The following is a 17,749-nucleotide window of genomic DNA, read 5'->3' as shown; positions in this document are numbered from 1 at the left end:
ACCAACCCGTGGCAGTATACCTCACACCAACCCGTGGCAGTATACCTCACACCAACCCGTGGCAGTATACCTCACACCAACCCGTGGCAGTATACCACACCAACCCGTGGCAGTATACCTCACACCAACCCGTGGCAGTATACTGCACACCAACCCGTGGCAGTATACCTCACACCAACCCGTGGCAGTATACTGCACACCAACCCGTGGCAGTATACCTCACACCAACCCACACCCAACCCGTGGCAGTATACCTCACACCAACCCGTGGCAGTATACCTCACACCAACCCGTGGCAGTATACCTCACACCAACCCGTGGCAGTATACCTCACACCAACCCGTGGCAGTATACCTCACACCAACCCGTGGCAGTATACTCACACCAACCCGTGGCAGTATACCTCACACCAACCCGTGGCAGTATACCTCACACCAACCCGTGGCAGTATACCTCACACCAACCCGTGGCAGTATACGGCACACCAACCCGTGGCAGTATACCAACCCGTGGCAGTACCACCACCCGTGGCAGTATACCTCACACCAACCCGTGGCAGTATACCACACCAACCCGTGGCAGTATACCTCACACCAACCCGTGGTGTACCTCATACCTCCACCAACCCGTGGCAGTATACCTCACACCAACCCGTGGCAGTATACCTCCACCAACCCGTGGCAGTATACCTCACACCAACCCGTGGCAGTATACCTCACACCAACCCGTGGCAGTATACCTCACACCAACCCGTGGCAGTATACCTCACACCAACCCGTGGCAGTATACCTCACACCAACCCGTGGCAGTATACCTCACACCAACCCGTGGCAGTATACCTCACACCAACCCGTGGTGTTCAGTATACCTCAGTATACACCAACCCGTGGCAGTATACCTCACACCAACCCGTGGCAGTATACCTCACACCAAGTATACCCACCAACCCGTGGCAGTATACCTCACACCAACCCGTGGCAGTATACCTCACACCAACCCGTGGCAGTATACGGAACACCAACCCGTGGCAGTATACGGAACACCAACCCGTGGCAGTATACCTCAGTATACTGCAACCCGTGGCAGTATACCTCACACCAACCCGTGGCAGTATACCTCACACCAACCCGTGGCAGTATACCTCACACCAACCCGTGGCAGTATACGGAACACCAACCCGTGGCAGTATGGTGAACACCAACCCGTGGCAGTATACCTTGGTGGTGTGGTGTGAGGTATACTGCCACGGGTTGGTGTGAGGTATACTGCCACGGGTTGGTGTGAGGTATACTGCCACGGGTTGGATGTAGTCTTTCTACATGCTTCCTAATGATGGTGACTTTTATGTATAATTGTATGAAAGGTTTGTGTCCCAAGATACTTCTAAACCAACTTCACAAACTCACTACGACAGCATGTTGACCATTAACGCTGGATGAAGCCATGAGGTCCAGACAGCTGGCCTTGGAGGAGGACGTGCAGAATGTAATCCCTGTCCCTGGATAATTACACAACAGAGTTCATACCTTTTATTTCCTGTGGGTAATGTAATCCCTGTTGCTCTATCCAGACAATGGCACATGGCCAACTCCTTCTTGACATTTTGATGACTCATCCGCATCGCCTTGTGTGCGTTATTAGTATTATGTTGATTAGCTATCAGGTCAGACAGTGCAGCGACTGAGAAAGAAGGGGAGAGAAATGAGGCAGCAGGTGGAGACAGACTCTGCTATGTTTGCATTAAATTATATTGGTTTTATTAGTAAATATCTTAAAAATGCTCACTTCATCTACAACGGTGTGGTAAACAGCAAACTAAATTAGATATTTGTCATTGTGTCACCTTGGACTGGTTTAAGCCTGGATACATGAATGCACATTTAACATTGTTGTTAACAATGAGTATATTCATATACACTTCTAAAGGCAGTTAGACAGTGTTTGTAAATGACTTCAAAAGTGCTTGAGTAGAGCAGTAACAGTAGATATGAGTTGCGCTGCGGGGAGACTTCTAAGTTCAGCCCGTGGCTACGTATCATCAGTCTTCAAAGTGGAAAGCCACAACAGGAAATATGTGTCAGGACCTTAGCAGTGTGGTAGTGCAGTGCTTTTCAGCTGTGGACTATGACAGGACTTGTACATCCATCCGTCAAGGCATACCTACCAGGCTTCTAGTAGATTACAGTCTCGGGGTGAAGAGGCCAAAGTGAAAGTACTGGTATTCCAATTAAAGAGATCCATCTTCTGGGTTAGAACGGCTATGGTAGTCGGGCTGACATCAAATCAAAGTGTATTGGTAGTGTACACAGTTTATCAGATTTAATAGCAGGTGCAGTGAATTGCTTGTGTTACTAGTTCCTGACAGTGCAGCAAAAATGTCAAACCAGTATACAACTATTAATCCACTGGTAACATACTTTTATTTTGGTATATATATATATATATATATATATAAGCTGTTTTACATATTTATAACGAAACAGGTAACGCTATCACCTTAGCAACAAAGGAATCCCTTCTACAGCAGACATTTATATTGCTATACGATATTTCAAATACTTTTGAAATTCAAATATTTGTAATTATACTTTACATCTAACAAACAAAATGATGTGTAATGCCTCATGGTGCAGTTTGAAGGAAGTTGAAGGTAATTCGGTGAGGCATTGCTAACTAGCATTAGCGCAATAACTGGAAGTCTATAGGTACAGCTAGCAGAGACATAAAAACGGTATCCATGAGTTCATGTGCCTCTGGGTAAGTAGAAAAAGGGCTTAATTGCCAAAATGTAGCACTATCCCTTTAAGACTTTACCAACGGTGTTTATACTGTAGTACAGAGGGCCGGTTTCCTGGACACAGATTTAGCATAGTCCTGGGCAGAAAAACATGTTGAAAGGAGAATATCCAAGTGCTCTTTAGTCCAGGACTTATGTCCGGGTCTGGGCAACCGGGCCTTAAGTATGATCCTTCAACTGTCACTAATCAATACTATTGAAATGTGTCAGACTCTAAGGCTGTTACGGTGTCCATTTTAGGACAGCATCACCTATCCATGGGAGTTGTCCTAGAATGGATACTGTACCCCTGCCAACAGTCCTTTACTTGGTGGTACACAGAGCAACGGTTAAAACAACTGATATTAAAACCCAGAAACCAAAATGCTTTTGCGCAGTGCAAAATACACAGCTAGCAGCTCAAAAGAACTGCACGCAAGACAGCGGGCGTACTGTAAGCGCTGACTGAAATGTTCACTTCACCTCTCCAAATCTCACTTCAACTACCACAGTGCATTAAGGCACCAGCACTTTGAAATGAGCTGAATGTAACCTCAACATAGGACAACACATGGCAGCATGGGTCTGTGAGCTAGCATGCAATACACAACTTAAAATGGAAAAAACACCCCTATAAAATCATTCCTATACACTCTTATTTTGTTATTATATGATTTTAAAACACATTCTAAAATCATAACACAGCATTTCGTCTGAGTAAGCCTATGGAAGAGTTCAAGTTGAGGTTTTCAGGTAGGGGGGAGGGGAGAAGATCATTTGAAGGCATTTGCATCCAGCTGAAATAAGGCCAAGATGTCGAGCATGGCCTGTTTGATGAGGTTTCCAAAACGATGAGAGTCCTATTGGACAGAGAGGAAACTAGTTAGAACAGACACGTTCTAGAACAAGCTGATACAATAACACTTTAGAACAGACACGTTCTAGAACAAGCTGATACAATAACACTTTAGAACAGACACGTTCTAAGGCAAACTGATACAATAACACTTTAGAACAGACACGTTCTAGAACAAACTGATACAATAACACTTTAGAACAGACACGTTCTAAGGCAAACTGATACAATAACACTTTAGAACAGACACGTTCTAGAACAAACTGATACAATAACACTTTAGAACAGACACGTTCTAAGGCAAACTGATACAATAACACTTTAGAACAGACACGTTCTAGAACAAACTGATACAAAATAACCTATATGGATATGAAGTTGGTATCAATAGTGGCTGGTCTACCATGAAATTCAGGTCTGTATGTTACCCAGGCGATAGCGATGTCTTTGTTTCAAGTGAGGACAGCTGATTTGAAAGCAACATTGAAGATAGGCCATGTGGATCAGCCAACTCACCGTCTCAGGACTCGAGTGCTTGCTGGAGATGTGGAAGTTAATGAGGTTTTCTCCCAAGATGATGTAGGACACACCATATCCATCATCTGCCACCTGACACACAAAAGAGAGAACACAATCAGCGTGTGGAAAAGGATTACACTGCAGCACAGAGATAATCACACTATATCCAACTGGATTTTCAATTGCTAAAATTAGAGAAAACTTGGGCCCTTTAAGAAGAAAAAATTGCTTTACAGGCTTCCCCCACTATTTCGCAGATTTTACAGAGTTACAATTGGAATTAATTAGGCCCCTAATCTATGGATTTCACATGACTGGGAATACAGATATGCATATGTTGGTCAAGATGCCTTAAAAAACATGGTTATGGTTTGGTAAGAAGAATGCCCCTTACCCTACAGGTGTGATTACTACCTCTGAGGGTTTAGAGCTTGAGGTAGTCACCTCATACAGGTACTGGGGAGAATGGCTAGACGGTATACTGTCCTTCTCTCAGCACATATCCAAGCTGCAGGCTAAAGTTAAAACTAGACTTGGATTCCTCTATCGTAAATCACTCCTTATTTATAAAACCCTCTTAGGTCTCACTCCCCTCTATCTGAGATATCTACTGTAGCCCTCATCCTCCACATACAACACCCGTTCTGCCAGTCACATTCTGTTAAAGGTCCCCAAAGCGCACACATCCCTGGGTCGCTCCTCTTTTCAGTTCGCTGCAGTTAGAACGAGCAGCAACAAACACTCAAACTGGACAGTTTTATCTCCATCTCTTCATTCAAAGACTCAATCATGGACACACTTACTGACAGTTGTGACTGCTTTGCGTAATGTATTGCGTAGGATTTTTGAGCACCAGGATGAAGAACACAGACAATAAGATTGTGCGATTATGTTTTAAGGCGGCATATCACTCCCGAATCTGGTCTGAAAACATCTGACAATCTTTAATGCTACTTTAAAGCCTAATTGATTTTGAGTAGAGGGCCCTTTTGAGGTCAGGCAGGGAACTCACCGGACCAAAGCCTCCCCCACTGGACACATACTCTGGGTGTCTGGCCAGGTCAAACAACTCCACCTGCTGGAGGGGAGTCTGACTGGTGGACAGCCTCCAGGGCTCCGACAGCACCTATGGTAGAGGACACACACACGCTTTAACATACAAACCTCTCAAAGGAAAACTAACTGTAGAAAAACCCAAAAACACACAAAGACCTCCATTCCCACTTTAAAGACAAATAGTAACATCCACAAGTCAAAATACTGCATGTGACCTCTTTGAGGAAGGCCGAGTCCTCCCCCAGGTACTTGGAGACCACGTAGAGACAGAAGAGGTGGCGGTCGATGCCTCCTCCAGTCATGGCCAGCCGGTAGAGCTGCTGGTGTCTCGTCGCAGCTTCCTTCAACAGTTTCAGTCGCAGCTCTCTCTACAGAGAAGACAAGGAAAGGGTAGGAGGAGACAAAAGGAAAGGGGCAGACCTATTCAGTTACACAACTGAATGCATTCAACCAAAATGTGTCTGAAACAGAGGGATAAAGGGGTACTAAGGAAAGGTGGAATCTGTCTCTTTTGGCCAAACACATCCAGATATCACAATCTAACCATTTCTCCCATGAGCAAAGATATGGAAATAGTTTAAATTTCTCCCATGAGCAAAGATATGGAAATAGTTGGTTGCATTTTTGGGAGGCATACATTTTTCTTATATATATATATATATATATATATGCAGATTTTTTTTATGCCAAAAAATGTATATTTCATGAGGACTTCATATATTTCATGAGGACTGACCCACAACTTTTCAGTTCCTGTAACGCTCACAGATCCACCATCACAGTTGAACCAAGATCCTTACCGGGTTGTCTTCCACCATGGAGCGGGCGAAGGCACAGGTCTCCACGGTGCAGGAACGCACCGTCTCTGTGCGACCCTCTCGGAACATGCGTGTCATGGACGCCTCGTACGTTAGACAGAACCTCCCCTTGTCCTGGAAGACAAATTCAATTTAATAAAACATTTATCCACTCAGGGTGAATAAGGAAAGTCAGGTCACATTATTTTAAGAGTAAAGACTCCAGTAATGTGGTTATAACATGTTATAACTAGAGTACAGACTCAGTTAACAGTCCAGTAATGTGGTTATAACATGTTATAACTAGAGTACAGACTCAGTTTTTCTTGCTGGCACATTTGAGTCTTGTCATGTTTGGTTAATAAATAATAAAAGTATGTTTGTTATAGCTATCGTCCTTGTTAAGGAGGATTTTTATCTCATCAAACTACAGATTGTTGACAGCTACTTACAGCATCATCTCTTAACACCGGTATTCATTCACACGTCCTAAAGAAGCTACATTCCCAACCTGGGTTTTATTATATCAATCCTACCCTCTTTCCTTCCAACTGCCTAGTTGGCTAATCAGCCAACGGACTAATCCAATCAGCTGATCCTCTTTATTGTTGCCAGTCAACAGGGGCAGAGATAAGGACCCTACCCTGAAGTGAGCCAGCTGCAGGGCGATCTGGATGAAGGCATCGGGGCTGGTGCGACACTTTTTGATCAGGCCCTTCCCGAAGCAATTGAAGGGGATGATGTGGGAGTCGACGTCGTCTGCCAGGGCCTTGGCCACCATCAGAGAGCTGGCGATGGCCGTCTGACACTGAGGCACCGCACACGGGGAACAAAGACACGGAGAATCAGCCCATTTCACTTGGGGTCTCTGATGTGTTTGATCAAAGAGCCTCAGTTCTTCATTTCATTTGAAGATTTGAGATGAGACAGTTGAGGGGGGGGGGGTCCCCCAGAAAGATTAGAGCTCAGGTGGCTTAAAGATGTGAAATCTGAAGGTATTTCTACTGTCTAATCTATTATCACACTTGTACCAAACAGACAGGATCACTGGGGATTAGATTTGATCATTATAACAATCAAACAGAATGGAAAGGCCTGTGTGTGCATTACTGATGTGCATTAATTGATGACAATTCTGAAAACAATAAATCACGTTTGAAAAGGGGAACAGGGCCTACAACATTGTAGTTTAACCCAAACCCCCTGTGGTAGGCTACCTCAGCTGGGATGTTCCACTGCAGCCTCTGAGGGCCTGGGAGGGAGGGGTGGGGGTTTCCTTTGCAGTGGCCTTCCTCTGTGTAACCCAGCTTCACAGGGTCCATCGACAGCACATGCTACAATTGGACAATAACATCATTTAGAGACATGCACCATTTGTTCTGCCAGCTAGCGATTCCTGATAACCTATACAGACAGACACACTGTAAACATGAACACATCTAAAGAAGCAGAAGGGCTCTACTCTGCTAGCTACCTCCCAGAGGTGCCCTATGATGGGGGCATCTGCCCAGCTGTGCTCCGCGTTCAGACCCATGGTCCCGTTCCTGAACACGATGAGGTTAAAGGACTTGTCAAACCACCTACAGAAAAAAGACAAACCAGTGCTTGAGGATGGAGTAAGATACAAACTCTAGTATTTCATTATAGAATATTTATTCATTATACAAGCATTTAAAAGTGATTTAATTCATAACATTTATGAAAATGTCTTAACAATTTATAAACATTCAGTAACATTCATAAGTAGTTATAACAGCTTATTCTTGAACATTTTTGTAAAGGGTAATCTGTAGAATAAATGAGGTCTCAGGTAGATTATAATAATATTTCATTTGTAGAGCGCATTTCCCACACTCCCTGTGCATAACATGAAGGATTGGAGCCCTCGGTCTCACCTGTCGTAACATTTGCCGTGCAGCAGGGACTTGGCGTAGCTGTCCAGGGATCGGACAGGATCCTCAGCCTTGTAACGCTGCTCTGTGTCGTCCAGGGTCACAAAGAAGGCAGCCTTCTCCACAGTGTCCAGGGCCTGCTGGTTCCTGCCCTGTCTCAGGTAGGCCTCGCGGGCCTCGGCCCAGGGCACCCTGCCAGGCGGGGTGAACATACCATTGAGGAAACTGTTTGATCAAATCATTTATTACTGACAGTGGATTTTCACACCGCCTCCAATAGTTGGGTTGATCCAACTCGGTCTGTTTGGGGGTTGGGATTGGGATTGATGGGGGCGTGGGGTATTGGGGGGGGGCGTGTGGGGTATGGGGGGGGGTGGGGTACGTGGGGGTATGGGATTGACGTGGGGTATGGGGGCGTGTGGGGTATGGGGGCGTGGGGTATGGGGGGGGTATGGGGGTGGGGTATGGGATTGGCGTGGGGTATGGGATTGACGTGGGGTATGGGGGCGTGGGGTATGGGGGCGTATGGGGGGTGGGGTATGGGATTGATGGGGGGCGTGGGGTATGGGGGCGTGGGGTATGGGATTGACGTGGGGTATGGGGGACGTGGGGTATGGGGGGACGTGGGGTAGGGGTATGGGGGGGACGTGTGGGGTATGGGATTGACGTGGGGTATGGGGGGGCGTGGGGTATGGGGGCGTGGGGTATGGGGGCTGTGGGTGATTTTCTTTGTACATTTCTGTGAAATCCTCATGTCTTACTCATTGTTGGATCCAAATGTACTATATTGAATACTATATGAATCCTATAATTTAAAAAAAATTGCCAATTCAGGTGCAATCATTTAAGTTAATTTCTCAGAAACTATTTCACAACAATCTGAGATGGTGTGTGTTTGTTAAGGAGTCTCTCAGTTGGTTGAGCATGGCTCTTGTAACGAGCAGTTCCATTCCAGCTGGGCTACCCATAGGAAAATGGACACGTCGCGTTAGATAAAAGCCTCTGCTAAATGGTATACATTACATGTGTAGCGTTAGCGTACCTGTCCCCAGCAGTGAGGGCGGCCAGGCACTCCTCCCCCGGCTGGGGTTCAGAGGGGTCAGCCAGGATACGCTCCATCTGTTGCTCTACGGCCCTGGGCGACAGCACCTTACCGTCGTAGAACATGGGCACCTTGAAGTAGCGCCCCCGGTGGTACACCACGATGTGCCTGCTGTCCTGCATATGCTGGATGGTGTCTGGACAAGCACAAGGGTAGAGAGGGACAACTTTGTGTAACTTCCAACTAAAACCTAAATAAGAATATGATTATGGCTTAAAAGGAACTCTGATAAACTAGTCACACAATGTGGACCTACTGCATAATTAGCACAACAAACAGGTGGAAACTGCAGTACTACAACATGTGTAAAAAGGGGTTTTCTAGCAACTAAGACAGAGTATGAAGCAGATACCTTGGAGAGACTAAATGTGCTTTGAACTGTTGTTTCAAGTGAGAGACTTGTGAGAGCGGCTCTAAAGCACAAACTATGGTTGATGTCATTTCCAAGCAGCAGTCAGAACTGCAGTGGGATTCTTTGGCATGAAACAAAAGTTTTAAAAAAACACACACAATGAAGAGGATTGCAATGAATCATGGGAGTCTACAGGGGGGTCTAATTCAGGATACTTTGTAGCCTCGGTCACAAAAAAAATAGCCCGTTTTTATTCCAGGGCCTAAATAGCCAATCTGTTATGTCAACTAGGCATTGAGAAAACAGCTCCGTCCTGCGCTGCCAGTTGGCCTGTATGAAAGTGCACATTGCCTGGAAATATTTTTGCAAAGTCTGTGTACATTTAATGTCCACGTTGCTGAATAATAAAATGATCAAATAATCTGTTCAATCTGCAATTAGTTACACCAATTTGGTTGGTTGTTAGAACTGCTTTAGTCTGTGTGATTGAGAGACTGGGTAGGAAGAAGTGGCCATCTACCTGTATCTACGCCTGGGATACGACTGGTGTTGAACATACGCTCATATTGCGCTGAGCACATTGGAATGGTATTTTGAAGCATGAGCTGAAAGGCAAAAAGAACAAAAAATGAAAAAATGACCAAAGCACAAAAGCCTGCTCTCCTAGAAACTGACAGGAGGGGAGCTACAGGGGTGGGGGGTGGTGGAGGAAACAGAACGGCTCACGGGAACATTTCTCCCACGGAAGAGAAGAGAAGACAGATGGGTGGGGATTTTAAAAATACAAAAAAATTGAAGGGCATGATTGGAGGGGATGGGGAAGGGTTTGAGATAGCTGCTCCTATTTCACCAGGATGTTACAGACTTGAGAAATATGGTTGTCTGGGTCAAAATAAACTATATTTCTGGACAAAAACACTAGGTGCAAAAACAGTCATTCCAATAAGTTATGAATGCAGGCCAAATGGGTGATACACGAGTTTGTTTTTATGGAACATGCTGGTGAAACAGGAATTCCATGGGGACAGGAATGGGTGGGAGGGATAAGGGGTGAGCTGGATCCAAAGTTGGTCTGTGACAATAACGCTCCCTCCTCTTACCCCGTTCCAGGCCTGGGAGGCGGGACGTATTGAACAAGCGCTCCCATTGGGCGGAGCAAAGAGGAACTCTTTTATCCAGTGCAAAGAGCTGCACCAGAGAAAACATCCCGTCCGCAAGTGTGAAACAGAAACAACCATATTTACGTCATTTGGTATTAAATACAGAGGGAAGAGGAACACACATTATGGTCATAAAGCAAATAGATAAGAAGCAGTGACCAAAAGTGAAGGCTATTTACCGGTTTGATCTGCGCTCGGTCCAGCATTCTCCTGTACAGCATGATGGCATGGATAGCATTGCCTGCCCGAGCAGCCTGCAGACTGGTGGGGAACACATACAGGAAGTCCTAAGAGAGAGGAGTGAGAACGGAGAAAAAGATGACAATCACTGAATGAATGAGAAAAAAAATCTACAAGGGATAAAGAGAAATATTGCCAAGAGAATCTGATCAAATAGAGTCTGATGAAATTGCCAAATTGGTAAACACCCATAAACATATAATAATATTAATAACAAACTCATCAAAGACAGTACAGTATGAAAATAGGCTAAAAGTGCTTCTCCAATAGAATTCCCTGATCAAACTTGTAGGCGATGTCATGGAGGCGTTGGCTAGCTAAGCTCATGAGTAGAAACACGTCATCGGGTCTAACGGTCGTCTCGCGCCGAACTGAGCATGTGCTGGCTGTCCTCTCAAAAGTACTCCTTCCATATAACATTTAAAAAACGACACTTGCACATCTGAGCTGTCTTTGTTGCAGGTGCATGGTGACAGTTGAATAAGATGAGAAAAAAAAGAAACCTGCACACTGCTCTCGCTAGCAACACGGCTCTCGCTAGCAACACGGCTCTCGCTAGCAACACGGCTCTAAGCTAGCATCACGGCTCTAAGCTAGCATCACGGCTCTAAGCTAGCACACGGCTCTCGCTAGCAACACGGCTCCGCTAGCAACACGGCTCTCGCTAGCAACACGGCTCTAACACGGCTCTCGCTAGCATCACGGCTCTAGCTAGCATCACGGCTCTCGCTAGCATCACGGCTCTCGCTAGCATCACGGCTCTCGCTAGCATCACGGCTCTCGCTAGCATCACGGCTCTTTAATAAGCTATACGTATCGGCCATCGATATGATCCCTGCAATCTCTCATCGAAGATCCAGAAAGCTTTTCTGTTCTCTCTGGACTAAATCCTAATTATGATAAGTGTACCATATTTCATATTGGATCGTTAACGTTGCAGTTTACCTATAAAATGGGATGACTGGGAAGTAGACATACTTGGTATTCATATCACAAAAGATATAAATGAGTTCTCCACAATAAATTTCAAAAGAAAACTAGTAAAAATAGACAGGATCCTGCAAACATGGAGAGGTAAATACCTGTCAAATTATGGGAAAATTGCTCACCAGGATCACTGCTCTCGCCAGCATTACCGCTCTCGCTAGTATAACTGCACTCATTAGTATCACCGCTCTCGCTGGTACCCCCGCTCTTGCCGGTACCACTACTCTTGTATCACCGCTCTCGCTAGCAATGTGCTAGCGTCACCGCTCTCTCTACCGTCACCGCTCTTGCTAGTACCACTACTCTTGTATCACCGCTCTCGCTAGCAATGTGCTAGCATCACCTCTCTCTCTACCGTCACCGCTCTCGCCGGTACCACTACTCTTGTATCACTGCTCTCGCTAGCAATGTGCTAGCGTCACCGCTCTCTCTACCGTCACCGCTCTCGCCGGTACCGCCGCTCTCACCTCTCTCTCTACCGTCACCGCTCTCGCCGCTCTCACCTCTCTCTCTACCGTCACCGCTCTCGCTGGTACCACTACTCTTGTATCACCGCTCTCTCTACCGTCACCGCTCTCGCTGGTATCACTGCTCTGGTATCACTGCTCTCGCCAGCAGTGTGCTAGCATCACTGCTCTCACTAGTATCACTGCTCTCGCTAGTCTTCCATGGCACAGAGTATATAAAACAATGCAAGATTCAAGACAGAATTCTTGCAACCAACAAAATGTTGAATATTTGGGGCATACAATCATCGCAACTCTGCAGATATTGTTGTGAGGATACAGAATCAATAGACCATTTGTCTTGGTATTGCCCTCAGGTAGCCTGTTTCTGGTCTCAGGTTCAGGAATGGCTGAAAAGTAAGAACATTAATCTCAAATTTACCCTAGAAATAGCATTGTTGGGAGATCTGGAGACCAGGTCAGTCAATTACTAATCTTCAACTCGCAATCTGTGGATTCTATTCGATTAGATAGACTCAAAGTGTGTTAGACATCACAACATAGTTGAAAGATATATGGTGCATAGAAATCTGAAGAGGGTGGCCAGCAGAGATAGGTGGGATGGGCTGAGGGGAGCTGAGGGTTAAGATGAGGAACTGGAGACAAGTGGGAGTGGAGTTGCTGACTGGGGGATAGAATGACAGTCAAAGACTAAAGTAAAAAATGATATTGCCTGAGGCTGATGCCGCGCAGGTGCTTGTACACATGCATATACACACACGCATATACACACACGCATTCAAATGCACACGTAAATATTGCCACACATGCACCGAAATGTATCCAGTTGGCCTTGCTGTTTAGATTACCGTTGTCCTTGATGTCTGTTGTTTTCCTTTGGTTTTCTCTTTTGTTCATTGTGTTGGTTTGGGCATTGGGGGACAGTGGCTTGGGAGGGTTTTTAGGTGTGTGGAATTGTGGGAGAGTTTTTTTTCAGAGGGGGGAGCGGGCTATGGGGTCTTGGATGGTTGAGGGGCAGCTCTCAGGAACTGTGGGGGGGGGGGGATCTTGGTGGCCTGGTGGTTGGGGGCTTGGGCCGGTGGCCGGCAGGTCGCTGGTTCAAGATCAGTCAACGTGCCCTAGTTGCTCCTGTGAGTTGCTCTGGATGGGAGTCTTTTAGATGACTGAATGTAATGTAAACGTTAAAGCAGCTTCGCTGCAGGTAGATTATATGTTTTAATGTTTTTTGACAAAAATTAAAACGTGTCAGTTTCACGAGGTTGGAGTAATAACATGTTCAACTACTTAAGACATTGGCTCCAATCTAGGTTGTGCCTTTACATTTCGAGAAAATAAATAACTTTGGAATCATTTTTCACTTCTCAAACCCCAGCCTGGTCTGTCTGGTTTCACAAGCGTTCCCGGAAGTCTCGTGATGTTGCGCCCCTGGGTTCAGTAAGTCTGTGATATTATTACATTCCTAGCAGCTTGATTATATATAATGCTAGTTCTGACTCTTACCATTGCATAGTAGTTGCTGTTGACCATGATTGGTCCACGGCCTCTTAGGTAGATGTACTCCTCCCACCAGTCACTGACCTGAGAACAGCAAGACAAGCAGGAAGATGGACATGTCGGAATCATACGAAAAGCTATGGAAAATTAATTAAGCTATCTAAAAAAATCTGATGAAAACAATATTTAATTAAATGTGACTTACATAGTTTGTAGCCCACCAGGATTTGAGTTTCAGGTACCACTGAAGTTTAGGACCCAGGCCTTTCTCAAAATCCTTGGCAAGACCCTCCATCCTCAAGTACTGTTCGTCATCCATGAGCGGATGGGCAGATTCAAGGTACTGGCAGAGGAAACATGTATGACAAACATTGCACACCTTCAGGAGTTCTATAAAATTGCCACATTGTACCCCTCTAGTAAATGGTTTTAATTATTATTATTATTATTATTATATATATATATTTTTTAAAGATGGTTAAGTGGTGCTGTGTTTTGTTTCTGTCACTCACTCTATTGATGGTGTCTTTCACCGAGGGCAGAGGGAGCTGTGGTAACGATGTCTGGAAGCTGTACAACTGGGGATTCCGCCTCCCGGAGAAGATTTTCACCAGTACCTGCACTCACAATTATGGGCTGGTCTGTTAACATATGATCCTTCTAGGTATAATATTTCTGTAGCCTCCACCTCTACCCGGCATCGGTTTCCCACGAGGCAACAACTGACATGGTCATTTGCAGTCGACTCACCAGCCAGATGCGTGTCCTCCATGACACGGTGCCGTGATGGGCATACATCCATCCATGCCAGGAGAGCAGCCACTTGAGTGCAGTTCGCATGGTGAAGAAAATAGCCACCCAGAGCCCTGTGCCAACTAGCACGCCGCCAACCACCTGTTGTTTCTCAAAGGACATGTAGCGACTGCAAGGAGAGAGGCAAAGCATCACTTACTGGCCATAAACATCAGGCAATTGTCATTTTATCTATGGTGATTCTATATTTTTACAAAGTTCAGTCAGCATCATTGGGATAGCGAGTTGAGACTTTACCTAACAGGCAGGTGAGCACCCACTTTGGTGAACAGTGCCAGAGAAGGGTCAGCTTGGACGTACTTTGCCCTCCCCATGTACAGCCCCACCACTAACATCAGGCCGGTGGGACTGCCAGGGTACACCCCGGTCATCACCCCATTCTGTGGAGGAAATTATATTAATCTGTTTGACACATCAATGTCACTGTTGTTTTTATTTTTTTTTCCCTTTATTTAACTAGGCAAGTTAGTTAAGAACAGATTCTTATTTTCAATGACGGCCTAGGAACAGTTTGTTAACTGCCTGTTCAGGAGCAGAACGACAGATTTGTACCTTGTCAGCTCGGGGATATGAACTTGCAACCTTTCGGTTACTAGTCCAATGCTCTAACCACTAGGCTACTAGTGTTGTTGAATGTCTGTATAACTTGGTATTGGTATGGCTGATGGCAAATTTCCCTTGAGACAAAGTTTGAATACAATTTAAGTGTTGGAGCACCTTGAAGCGGATAAACTTTTTCTTCCAGGAATGCAGGCCAGACAGGTAGATTTGTCTCAGGGCCTCGTGGCTCAACTGCAGATCAATGCCATCTGGAGAGACGGTGAACTGGAACGCCACAGCCTGATGAGCTTCTGCCATGACTCTGCCAGAGGTATTATACAGTCGAAAACACATGACAAAACATCATCACATGATAAAAACTGAACAACACAGGCAACTAGAATAAAAATGACCTTCCCTCGTAAGCTACTGAGGTAGAAAGGACCCACCCACTCATGAGCTACTTAGAAAGGACCTTCTCTCAAACAGATGTGACAAGTGGGTGGGAAACATTTGTTCCATTCAGTGAGCAAAAATCTAGTAACGTGATGGTGTGATAAAGCAGTGCTATTTGAGTTTGGCCAATGACAGATGCGCAGCACGACTGCATAAAACACAGCCTGAAACGCAACCAACCTGAATCATGGTCTCCAAGCAAGATATCAGCACAGATAGAAGGGGTTAGTTATAAATATCTTTGATGTCAGCTAACGTTAGCTAGCTAACGTTAATGCCGGATCAACTTTGTGAATTCCAAGGCAGAAAGATACTAGCCAGTTGCCTTGTTTGGTTAATATAGCTAGTTGTGACATTCATCCGTTAACTAACTGTCCGCTTATACTGCCATTAGCTAACTAGCTAGCAGCAAATTGTGGGAAGCGCTGGCTAGTTAGCTATGTTAACGTTAGCTAGCTAGATAACGTTAGTCAGACAGCTAGCTAGCTAAATAGTTTGATAGCAGGTGAAATCAACAATCAAACTCACGTAGTATCTTCAAATAGCTCCTTTTCAAATATGTTTTTAGTTCAAAATCATTTCAGCAGCGATTTCAACGACACCAAGTAAGCTAGCTACTACACGCTGGGTAGTGGGCTTTACGTCGGACGCTCTGGCACGTTCCAGGGGGCATATTCAAGGCTGACTGTCTATCCCAAGGGGCCACGGTTCCGGTCTAGAATCACGGTTTCGACTGCTCCTACAGTTTGGCTTCGGTACTGCAGTTTAACTGACACCCGTCACCAGAAAGCGAATTTCCATACACGACCACACATAGTGAAGTCAGATTTGAAAATGCATAATAAAGACACTATGGACAGGAGCTCACCAGAGATGAGTACCAGCACCTCACAGTTTCTACTGTTCGTCTTGTAGAATGTTAACTCAAAAAGTATTGTGGAGCTCGTGCACCTAAAGTTTGTACCAGAACCTATTTCAGTCCCAAGTCAAGCACTGCACTTTAGTCATCAGCTTTGTGAACAAAACATCCATTGAATTATTCAAATAATTGTCACTGACGCAGATTTTAAAAATGTATCACTCACCGCCAAAGATATTAAACATCCAATGTCTGCCATGTTTTTGGATGACGTGGTCGCTGTTTGCGGCACGGCGGGTTGTCCAGTACCTGCCTATCCTTTCTTTGGATTGGTGGATACATCTCATTAGTGTAATTAATTTTTGAATATTTGATGAGGGTTGTTGAAAACAACTGCCTCTATTCAATTTAGAGACATGCTATGCTACCAGCCTCATGCCATTGTAACAGTATAGCTTTCCGTCACTCTCCTTGCCCCTACCTGGTCTCGAACCTGGGCTCTGCACACATCGAGAACAGCCACCCTCGAATCGTCGTTACCCACCGCTCCAAAAAAGGGGAACAACTACTTCAAGGTCTCAGAGCGAGTGAAGTCACCGATTGAAACGCTATTAGCGCACAACACCGCTAACTAGCTAGCCATTTCACATCGGTTACACTATGTTTAAACAATATGGCATGAGGGGGTGCGGTATATTGCCGATATAACAAGGCTAAATAAAGGCTGTTCTTGCGCGCAACGCAGAGTGCCTGGATACAGCCCTTAGACGTGGTATATTGGCAATGTTGTGCATATATTGGCAATGTTGTCCAAAATACATTTTGGAAGCAAATGTTGTTTTTTAACATTATTTAACTAGGCAAGTTATTGTGCAAGTCATTGTTATTAAGGATTTGTAACTAACGTTGTAGTCTGATACTAGCTACCGAAATCGATTAAGTAAAGTTATTTTGCAAGCTATTTAAATTTATCAAAACGCTAGCTTAATTCTGTATGGAGCCATAGCTAGCTAACGAGTATAATCATTTGAAAATAAATCATTCACCTGCTAAGAACAAGTAACAGACATAAATCCCATGATTTAATGATCACCCAGTTAGATCTGGGGTTTTAGTAGAAGCACGACTGAAGGTAGAAAATAATTTATTTGGCTTTGACATTGGCTTTATTCTGTACCGCCCTTTGATTCATGTAAAATCTAAACAATTTACAATTGTCTGTAGGAGTCACAGAGAGGGTAGTATAGACTTACTTTTGTAGGTATTAATTGAGGAACCAGGTGAGGGACACAGTCTTGTCTGTAGCCAGTTCCTGCACCCTCACGGACACCGTGTTGTGGTAGAGCTTGAAGAACCTGCCAAGGTGTTGGGATGCACTGCACC

At 45.1% G+C, this 17,749-nt stretch overlaps 1 protein-coding gene across 4 annotated transcripts; it reads right to left on the bottom strand.

Annotated features, from left to right (window-relative positions):
• Nucleotides 1-2,401: 2,401 nt before the first annotated feature.
• Nucleotides 2,402-17,749, bottom strand: LOC112249396 (carnitine O-palmitoyltransferase 1, liver isoform-like). Of its 4 annotated transcripts, none has more exons than XM_042317659.1 (19): nucleotides 17,620-17,749; nucleotides 15,229-15,373; nucleotides 14,749-14,891; nucleotides 14,449-14,620; nucleotides 14,211-14,315; nucleotides 13,904-14,041; nucleotides 13,705-13,782; nucleotides 10,690-10,797; nucleotides 10,451-10,538; nucleotides 8,939-9,134; nucleotides 7,900-8,088; nucleotides 7,479-7,584; nucleotides 7,222-7,338; nucleotides 6,648-6,812; nucleotides 6,008-6,139; nucleotides 5,423-5,575; nucleotides 5,164-5,277; nucleotides 4,149-4,241; nucleotides 2,402-3,636 (listed from the first exon to the last, which is right to left on the bottom strand). In XM_042317659.1, the coding sequence occupies exons 2-19, from the start codon at nucleotides 15,367-15,369 to the stop codon at nucleotides 3,550-3,552; spliced, it is 2,325 nt and encodes a 774-aa protein (XP_042173593.1). In that variant the 5' UTR covers nucleotides 15,370-15,373; nucleotides 17,620-17,749; the 3' UTR covers nucleotides 2,402-3,549. The 4 variants fall into 4 exon arrangements, with proteins under 4 accessions (XP_042173593.1, XP_042173594.1, XP_042173592.1 ...); XM_042317660.1 differs by lacking the exon at nucleotides 17,620-17,749 and adding an exon at nucleotides 16,593-16,609; XM_042317658.1 differs by lacking the exon at nucleotides 17,620-17,749 and adding an exon at nucleotides 16,036-16,249.

The sequence above is a fragment of the Oncorhynchus tshawytscha genome, unplaced genomic scaffold (genome assembly GCF_018296145.1).
Source record: "Oncorhynchus tshawytscha isolate Ot180627B unplaced genomic scaffold, Otsh_v2.0 Un_scaffold_14841_pilon_pilon, whole genome shotgun sequence".
Lineage (NCBI taxonomy): Eukaryota > Metazoa > Chordata > Actinopteri > Salmoniformes > Salmonidae > Oncorhynchus > Oncorhynchus tshawytscha.
This window is presented reverse-complemented; position numbering and strand designations above follow the sequence as displayed.

Coding starts and splice junctions, on each gene's coding strand:
- LOC112249396 (XM_042317659.1), bottom strand. CDS start 15,369: ATGGCAGAAGCTCATCAGGCTGTGGCGTTCCAGTTCACCGTCTCTCCA. Junction 9,135..10,450: donor CCTCCCAGGCCTGGAACGGG/GTAAGAGGAGGG, acceptor GTGCTTGTCCAG/ACACCATCCAGCATATGCAG. Junction 5,576..6,007: donor CCATGGTGGAAGACAACCCG/GTAAGGATCTTG, acceptor TCTTCTCTGTAG/AGAGAGCTGCGACTGAAACT.